Source organism: Dendrobates tinctorius, unplaced genomic scaffold (genome assembly GCF_039654945.1).
Source record: "Dendrobates tinctorius isolate UK_male_01 unplaced genomic scaffold, ASM3965494v1 ptg000342l, whole genome shotgun sequence".
Classification (NCBI taxonomy): domain Eukaryota; kingdom Metazoa; phylum Chordata; class Amphibia; order Anura; family Dendrobatidae; genus Dendrobates; species Dendrobates tinctorius.
The window spans coordinates 4,035,537-4,045,671 of record NW_027362008.1 but is presented as its reverse complement, the minus strand read 5'-3'; the positions used below and the strand labels follow the sequence as shown (position 1 = coordinate 4,045,671).

Here is a 10,135-nt window from a genome sequence, read left to right as displayed (position 1 = left end):
ATGCACTCTGTAGTGCTAAAGCATGTCAATGTGAAATATGTAGAATGTGAATAGCAATACCATGACAATTCCTTTTCTATATCACTTTTTATGTTTTGTTACTTTTATGAAAAAAACTGACTTAAAAAATGTTTTGGGAGTGTCCCATGTTCGTATACCCGTAACTTCTATATTTTTTTCTGTTTTTCTCGAGACAAACTTTAGTAAGATTCAAGTCTGTTTTATTCATTTATTGAGCTATTTACAATAGTTCACAGTCTGCTTTGTAGACATTATTGATTAAAAAAACAAATATCATATTGCAGTTTGTCATAGATTCAACATATCAGGTTGCTTCGGTCTCTGAACATTCCTCGGCTTTCCATGGCAAGTGCATAAATTTTAGAATGTCAATGGCCGAGCCTCTCTTAGAGGCATTTATTTGAAGCAGTTCCCAGAACATTACTCTGGCCTCCACTGAAATTTTCTTCCACTTTTTTGGAGCTTTTGACAGATCCCTTCCAACCTGCCACCAGGCAAACTCTTTATAATCTCGATCACCGCGTTTTGCCCCATGCCAAGGAAAGAGTCCAGAAAGAGCATAATAAATGACTACACCAAAAGCCCAGACATCAAGACTAGGATGTAGCAACAACTGTTCTCCTGGTCTAAGGCAGCAGAGCTCTGGAGCAGTGTAGGGTTTATACCAGGGCACAAAAGGAACAAATGTGCCCTGGAGCCTGGTGAGTCCAAAGTCTGCCAGCTTTATCCAGTGACATTCTGCATCCATCAGAAGAATATTATTCGGCTTGATATCCCGATGAACCATTCCTCTGTTATGCATAAAGTCCAGAGCACTGGCGATCTGAGGAACACAACGCTTCAACATGTCCTCCTGCATGCCGACCTAAGAAAAAGACAACACAGAAGATTACACAGCTGAACAGCAGAAGGGAAAACATATCTGATATAAAAGAACAGAAGACTTATAGATATCTTCTACTAGTAGATATAATTCCTGCAGACATCAGTTCTACTCTGCTATTAATCAGATATCCTCTATAATGCGAGATTTCCACTAAAAATTAAATATCTCTCACATAGAGGATTTTACTAGCTCACACATACTCATACAACCTAAACCTGCCTAATTATGGGGGTCCCATACTGCTACTTACAGAAATATGAGTTTATTAAATCTGAGGAAATAGGGTAATGTTAGATGTCAGATCTACAATAAAGACCACTAATTTTTTTCTTCAGCAGTATGAATAATGCTTGAATATGTAAAAGTGGAGAACAGCTTAAGATCTTACTTTAGGTACAAGGATGGACTGGAGATTTCCGGCCGGTGCCACTTCCTGAACAAACACAAAATCCCTACTGGTATGGAAGAAGATGTCGTGAGTAAATATGATGTTCCGATGGATGCTGAGGGTTTGTGAAATGCAATATTCCAGAAAGAAGTTGTCTTCTGGAGTCTTCTTCTTTGCCATCATTTTAATTGCCACGGTCTGTCCTGTTGAATAAACATTATAATTGTTAATGTTCATCCTCATCATATTCCATAACACTTTTAAAACCATATAAACAACCTGATCAATCACTTTACACAGGAGCATTCATAAGACTAGAGGGTAGTGGTGCAGAATACTAATGACACGTTGTAGATAGGATACAACTAGGGTGATACTTAATGATTGTTAACAAGTACAGTTTGTCAGGGTACAAGCAGATTTCAATTTCATCTTTCACATTCATCTAAAACCACCCTGATGGCTCAGTCATCTTCATAGTCATCATCCATCATCATCATCTCACCTGAATGTTTGTGTTTTCCCATGTGTACATTTCCAAAAGATCCAGTCCCAAGTTCTAGCAAAAGTTCAAAGTGGTCAGTCACTTCCATCATCTTCAGGTTCTTGGAAGTTTCTGATATCAGATGAAGAAGGTGTTTTGCCGTGTTCTTGCTTGCTTCCTTGATGTTGGTGGCCATTCTGAATAAAATGAAATGAGATATGGCATTGAATAAAGCATGAAACATCTTTGAGACCCATAATAACATACTGTAATCACCTCGTGTAAACTGCGACTAGAAATGCACAATTGTATAATAGTGTGCAGTCACTGTAATAATGTTCCAGCATTGCATAATTCCCCAGGGATCTGCAGTAATACCATCTACTATATGCTGTGCTATACTTATCATATATTCACCTTTGTAGATGGAGATTGAAGATGTCTACTGCTACTGAAAGAGATGATAGTCGGTGCTGAACTCCTCCTGTACACCAACAAGTCTACAGCTTGATGCTCCTCAGAGGCCAGTTCTGACCACAAATAATACCTGGAGTGAAGTAGATGTCACTGAGAGGAGGAAACAGTTTATATCTGGGAAGAGCAGGGGGTTGTTAATTAGTGGGATATTGTCATTGGCCAAGACTTACTGTCTCCATTTACATATAAACTGACATTTATAAATCTCTCCAGGGAGAATGCTGGTTTGGGACAACACAAAGGGATAGAAATTTCCTGTGGTGCCCTGTGATACTATTCACCATTGTGCTGATAATTAGGTAAACTAAAGAGAGAAATGTTATTCATTGTATTATTTCATGATAGTTTCATGAAGTCAAGAGACAAAATTTCTAAAATATGCAATGACCATGGTATTGAAATTGTTAGGGCCACTGCTATGATTACCTGATTAATAGCTGCTGAGTGCAGTGTTTGCTTCAAATTGCTCAATTGTATTATTTATTAATATAGTAAGGTGTTCCATGCTTCATACATCTTGTATATACGTGTGTAATTCATGTAAATGGGAGCTATAACAGTCTTCATTTACATGCTATTAGACATCTAGTAGAAGTGGCTTTCTATATTTTATACAATATTAAAGATGTGCAAAATTGCACTGAGATATTGTGTTGATCCTTATTTGGCGTGAATGCCACCCCCATGGCCATCCCGTCCAAGTGTACAACATATTGAAGAATGTAATACATGTGTTAGCTTTTTATAGCTGATTGATGTCTATTTTTTTATGATCTTCAGAAATTTACTGTTTTTACATCTACTGGAAATGCATTTGCCACGTTACCTTCACAGTAGCATAGCATCTTCATATCTGGTAACCCCTTCTTTTTTTTATTTACATTTAATTATAGAAGCATCCAGTGACTTTAGATTAAGACGGGTGAACGAGCCAATATTGAATAAAAACATTTCTTTAAAAAGTGTGAGTATGTCAGCAGAAGACATAATCAAGAGGATTCTGTAAAGGATAATTACATCAACATCTCACTATTTGGTCAAGTGAAATGAAGATTTGGATGTAAGTAGATTTTTTTATTAAATTGGGTAAAGAACATTTACCTGTAGTCACAAGACATCTAACATAACTGTATTCATATCATGTAACAATGTAAATGCATCTAAATAAATTTCTATTGTTTCACTGCTAACCTCTACCACCCATGTACTGATGAGAGATGAGCAGATCTGTTTTTAGTCACAAAACAGGTTTGTTTTAAAATATTATTGGATGTTTAGTTGACTCAAATGATTTTATTTTTAATTTCATCCCTTTCCACCAAGTAAATGGCACCGCTATGGGTACAGGTCATGTACCAGTTTCTGCAAATTTATTTTTAGTGTAATGGGAGAATTTCCTTATTTGATGAGCTGATTTTGTACGCCAATCTCATTTTATTTTTGGAAAGGTTTATAAATTTAGCTTTATGAGATAGTGAAAAAAGTTTTCACATTATTTCATTTTTATTGTTACATACTGGAGCCAGTTTTGACCTTCACTATAGAACATTTTTATACTTGTTGCGTTACATTAGACATATAAAACAATCCATCTCACAGCGTTAATAGATCATGAAGCTCTGAGCACAGAACTGCCATGTCTTGGAATAAAAAAATCCAAAAAAGAGATGACCTAGCTTAACGATGAAGTGAAAAAACAAATTCTTTGTTCACTCAGATTTGAAAAGACGATAAAATATCAGCATGGAGAGATTCCAGTACATAATCAGCGATACTCAATTCATGGAGAATAACTTCTCTGAAAATCCTTATAAACAGGGAGGAAATGGTTGAGGAGGTAAAAGTGGCTGGGACCCTAGGAGGTAGCGACCATGCTATTTTAGAATTTTGGATAACTAGAGGCGGAAGACCTGTGAAGACTCAGACGTCAACGTTAGATTTCAGAAAGGCAGATTTTAAGGGATTCAGAAAGAGAATTGGAGGGATCCAATGGCTGGATATCCTTAAAGACAAAAATGTCCAGGAAGGATGGGAAATCTTGAAAAATGAAATTCTCAAAGCACAGTTGTTAACAATTCCGAAAAGAGGGAAGAATAGGAAGCATTTAAGGAAACCAGGATGGATGAACACAGAACTTAAGCACATGCTAAAAAGGAAGAAAAAAATGTTTATAAAATGGAAAGAGGGAGGCATATCTAAAGAAGAATATAATGCTGTCTGCAGAACCTGCAGGGCACAAATCAGATTAGCTAAAGCTGAAAATGAATTGAGACTTGCAAGAGATGTCAAAAGCAATAATAAAGGATTTTGGGGATATGTCAAAAGTAAAAGAAAAGTCAAAGATGCTATAGGATTTTTACAGGATGAAAATGATGAAATGGTAAGACAGGATGTTGAGAAGGCTGAACTTTTAAATTCCTATTTTGCATCTGTTTTCTCTCAGAAAGGAAATGTAACATCAACTGTTATTCACTGTCCTATTAAGGGAATAGAAGAATCCAGGATATCTATAAACAGAAAGATAGTGAGGAAACACTTAGCTAACCTAAATGAATTCAAGTCTCCAGGTCCAGATGAATTACACCCCAGAGTACTGAAGGAGATAGCAGAAGAAATTTTTGAACCCCTCTCCATAATCTTTGAAAATTCTTGGAGAACAGGAGAAGTGCCAGAAGACTGGAGAAGAGCAAATGTTGTTCCTATCTTCAAAAAGGGGAAGAAGGTGGACCCAGGCAACTATAGGCCGGTGAGTCTGACTTCTATACCAGGAAAGATCTTTGAACAAATTATTAAACAACATGTATGTCAATACTTGGATAAGAATGAAGTGATTAAACAGAGTCAGCATGGGTTTGTAAATAATAAGTCATGTCAGACTAATTTAATTTCCTTCTATGACGGTATCACTGATTGGGTGGATCAAGGAAATGCTGTAGATATAGTATATCTTGACTTCAGCAAAGCATTTGACAAAGTCTCTCATACAATCCTTATTGAAAAAATGACTAAGTATGGAATGGACAAGGCAACTGTTAGGTGGATTCATAACTGGCTTAGTGATCGGACCCAAAGAGTGGTCGTAAATGGCTGCACATCCAGTTGGAAGAATGTCTCAAGTGGGGTACCACAGGGCTCTGTCCTGGGCCCTGTATTGTTCAACATCTTTATCAATGATTTAGATGAAGGAATTGAGGGTAAACTGATTAAATTTGCTGATGACACAAAGCTAGGAGGGATAGCTAATACTAGAGAAGAGAGAGAGAGGATTCAAAAAGATTTAAATAAACTGGAGAAGTGGGCAGCAACTAACAGAATGGTTTTTAACAGGGAGAAATGCAAAGTACTACATCTGGGCAATAAAAATGAAAAAAGCATATATAGAATGGGAGGAATAGGGCTAAGTGACAGCACATGTGAAAAAGACTTGGGTATACTAATAGATCACAGACTGAATATGAGTCAACAGTGTGATGCAGCAGCAAAAAAGGCAAATGCAATTCTAGGATGTATTAACAGAAGCATACAGTCTAGATCACGTGAAGTCATTATTTCCCTCTACTCCTCTTTGGTCAGACCTCATCTGGAATATTGTGTCCAATTTTGGGCACCACATTTTAAAAAAGACATCAACAAACTGGAGCAAGTTCAGAAAAGAGCGACCAGAATGGTGACCGGTCTGCAAACCCTGTCTTATGAGGAAAGGTTGCAGGATTTGGGAATGTTTAGTTTGCAAAAGAGAAGACTGAGAGGAGACTTAATAGCTGTCTACAAATATCTAAAGGGCTGTCACATTGTAGAAGGATCAACTTTATTCTCATTTGCACAAGGAAAGACTAGAAGCAATGGGATGAAGCTGAATGGGAGGAGACACAGATTAGATATTAGAAAAAACTTTTTGACAGTTAGAGTGATCAATGAGTGGAACAGGCTGCCACGAGAAGTGGTGAGTTCTCCTTCAATGGAAGTCTTCAAACAGAGGCTGGACAGACATCTAACAGGGATGATTTAGCGAATCCTGCTTTGAGCAGGGGGTTGGACCAGATGGCCCAGGAGGTCCCTTCCAACTCTACGATTCTATGATTCTATGATTCTATGATTCTATGAAAATCAAATTAATTGGGAAAATCCAAACAGTTAAGCGATTTTGAATTTTGCTGATCTGACCCATGTTATAAAACAATCTTATCATTTATTGTGCATGATCAATGCCGTATGAGGGGAAAAGTGAGAAACTGCTAAACTTGCTATTCTTGTTCATCTTACCTCACTAAAAAACTGAATTAAAAAATCATGTATCCCGATGCTATACCAAAATAACTAGTTTGTTACCCAAAAACATGTCCTCATACAGATCTGCAGTCAGAAAAATACAAAGCATTGACTCACAATGTGACAGCTATAAAAAATGTATTGTGATTTTCTTAGATATGAACATAATCATATCAGCACACAGAATAAAGTAATCATGTCAATTATACTGCTGGACGAACTCCATAAAAATAACAACTATTTCCAATTCATAGCTGTTTGTTTCTGCTTCCCAGCAAAACAATGAGATAAATAATAACTAGAAAGGCATATATAACCAAAAACAAAGCCTCAATCAGCGTCACCTACAATAAACCGAAAAATAAATAAGTGAAGTTTATGAGAATATGGTGATGATATCGTCCACCAAATAAAGATACCATGACAGTTATACCCAACAGTGACTGGGGTTTAAAAAAATATTAAAACAAATTCAGAATTTACGTGTTTTTCTTTCATTTTGCCTCCTAAATAATGTAAAAGTGATCAAAAAGTTGCATGTACAACAAACTGTTAACAACAAAAGCTACAGATTTTCAGGCAAAAATAAATCTTCATACCACGCCACTAACAAAAAATTGTAAAACAGTATAAAAATGGGTTTTTTTTAAAGTGTATATTGTACAAAACATAAAAAACAATTAAGATTATACAAATTTACCAGCACCATATTAGTACTGACCTACTGAATGCAGTTACTGCTTTATTTTTTCAGCAAATCAGATAACACAAACTTTAAACTACAAATAAATGTTAAAATTACTGTTTTCTTTATTTCTCTTGCAAAAAAGTGCTTATAAAATCATGCTAATAAGTTCCACTTAAAAAGTGTATTGACAAATATAACTGATACTTAAAAAACACTTTTACATCTATATTGCCCAGAAAAGAAAGGTATGGCTAATGTAACAAAAAAGCCATGATCCAGAAGTGAAAACACAAATTCTTTATTCACTCAGATGTGAATAGATAAAATATCAGCATGAATGGTACATAAGATTGTGTTATCAACGCGTTTCAGGTGTCCCAGCACCCTTAGTCATGATAACAGGCATTGTTCGAGAAAGCACTAATATGCTGAACACTAGTGAAAGACAATTAACATATCTAATTAACGTAAATGAATTACAAGTGAAGACATACATGGCTAAAATCAGGAATGTGATTTCCACATGGCATAAAGGCGAGAATGTATTTCAATTGCGCAGAACAAACGCAGTATATTGTAAATTCTTCTTAGCAGCCACAGTACAGAAGTAGAGAAATATACATTTATATAAGGGAGCAAATGAAAGAACCATAATTGTAAAAATTGATGTTGAGTTTTTACAAAACAACCAAAGAGGAAAATACAATTTCACTCTGGAACAGAGTGAAAATCATATGATGGATCAAACGTCAGAATGAAAAATTACAGCCATCTACTCAGACTAGAGGAAAGAAAAGCCACTTTCAGGCTATGTGCCCACATTGCAGTTTTGAAGTAGAATATTCCTGAGGAGAAACGCACACCCTTAGCTGGAAAAACGCATGCAGTTTTGAAGATTTTAGCAATTTTGATGCATTTGTCATATGTTTTAACATGCGATTTCCTATGCGCTTTTGCAATACAAGTGTATGTATGCATAATCGCATGCGATTCCACAAAATTAATGAACATGCTGTGTTTTTTACCGCTAAGCAATTCCGCAGCGGTAAAATACGCACCATTAGCACAACATGTGCGGAATCAATTATGATAACATGGAATGATTTTCTTAAGCATTTCAGCGGCAGAATCACTTGTTTAAAATCACCACGGAAACTCTGAAAAAGCGCAATGTGGGCACACAGCCTTACAAAGACATTTTTTCTATTATATTATTCTCAATTTCTCAAGAACAACATGGGAAGGGAAGCAAAAGACCAGAAAAAGCCATACACCTGACAAATGCTATTGAGAACTCTTCTATTAGAAGTGGAAAGGAAGAACAAAGACGAAAGAATCTAATTAATAAAAATATTGGAGAAAGAGAAACCAATCACAAACTAAAATGTTTCTATACTAATGCACAAAGCATGGGCAACAAACAAGGAGAATTGGAACTACTAACACAGGAACAGAAATATGATGTAATTGGAATCACTGAAACTTGGTGGGACAATACACATGATTGGAATACAAGACTAGAAGGATACAACTTATTTGCAAGAAACAGACTTGATAAACGAGGAGGGGGTGTCGCATTGTATGTTCGAAACGCGTATATCTGCACAGAGATTGAAGCTTCAGAGACTGGGAGTTCTGTGGAAACTGTTTGCGTAAGAATACAAGGACAGAACAATGGAAAGGACACCATTGTAGGCATTTACTACAGGCCGCCTGTGCAAGCCAAAGATATAGATGAACTCTTTATGCATCAGATGGCCAAGTTCTCCAAAAAATATGACATAGTTGTCATGGGAGATTTCAACTATCCAGACATTTGTTGGGAATCTCTCTCAGGCAAAACTAACAGGTCAAGGAAATTCTTATCCTCTCTTGCTGACAACTTTATCTTCCAAAAGGTAAGGGAGAAAACAAGGGGAACTGCTACCTTGGATCTAATCCTTATAAACAGGGAGGAAATGGTTGAGGAGGTAAAAGTGGCTGGGACCCTAGGAGGTAGCGACCATGCTATTTTAGAATTTTGGATTACTAGAGGTGGAAGACCTGTGAAGACTCAGACGTCAAGGTTAGATTTCAGAAAGGCAGATTTTAAGGGATTCAGAAAGAGAATTGGAGGGATCCAATGGCTGGATATCCTTAAAGACAAAAATGTCCAGGAAGGATGGGAAATCTTGAAAAATGAAATTCTCAAAGCACAGTTGTTAACAATTCCGAAAAGAGGGAAGAATAGGAAGCATTTAAGGAAACCAGGATGGATGAACACAGAACTTAAGCACATGCTAAAAGGAAGAAAAAATGTTTATAAAATGGAAAGAGGGAGGCATATCTAAAGAAGAATATAATGCTGTCTGCAGAACCTGCAGGGCACAAATCAGATTAGCTAAAGCTGAAAATGAACTGAGGCTTGCAAGAGATGTCAAAAGCAATAATAAAGGATTTTGGGGATATGTCAAAAGTAAAAGAAAAGTCAAAGATGCTATAGGATTTTTACAGGATGAAAATGATGAAATGGTAAGACAGGATGTTGAGAAGGCTGAACTTTTAAATTCCTATTTTGCATCTGCTTTCTCTCAGAAAGGAAATGCAACATCAACTGTTATTCACTGTCCTATTAAGGGAATAGAAGAATCCAGGATATCTATAAACAGAAAGATAGTGAGGAAACAGTTAGCTAACCTAAATGAATTCAAGTCTCCAGGTCCAGATGAATTACACCCCAGAGTACTGAAGGAGATAGCAGAAGAAATTTTTGAACCCCTCTCCATAATCTTTGAAAATTCTTGGAGAACAGGAGAAGTGCCAGAAGACTGGAGAAGAGCAAATGTTGTTCCTATCTTCAAAAAGGGGAAGAAGGTGGACCCAGGCAACTATAGGCCGGTGAGTCTGACTTCTATACCAGGAAAGATCTTTGAACAAATTATT

General features: G+C 36.5%; 1 protein-coding gene across 1 annotated transcript; it reads right to left on the bottom strand.

The window, feature by feature from the left end:
* Positions 1-325: 325 nt before the first annotated feature.
* On the bottom strand, positions 326-1,975 carry LOC141074901 (serine/threonine-protein kinase SBK1-like). Its single transcript, XM_073562209.1, has 3 exons — positions 1,801-1,975; positions 1,296-1,498; positions 326-886 (listed from the first exon to the last, which is right to left on the bottom strand). Exons 1-3 carry the CDS (start codon positions 1,973-1,975, stop codon positions 326-328), a joined length of 939 nt encoding a protein of 312 aa, XP_073418310.1.
* Positions 1,976-10,135: the final 8,160 nt, after the last annotated feature.

Coding starts and splice junctions, on each gene's coding strand:
- LOC141074901 (XM_073562209.1), bottom strand. CDS start 1,975: ATGGCCACCAACATCAAGGAAGCAAGCAAGAACACGGCAAAACACCTT. Junction 1,499..1,800: donor GGGAAAACACAAACATTCAG/GTGAGATGATGA, acceptor TTTATTCAACAG/GACAGACCGTGGCAATTAAA. Junction 887..1,295: donor AGTCCATCCTTGTACCTAAA/GTAAGATCTTAA, acceptor TCTTTTTCTTAG/GTCGGCATGCAGGAGGACAT.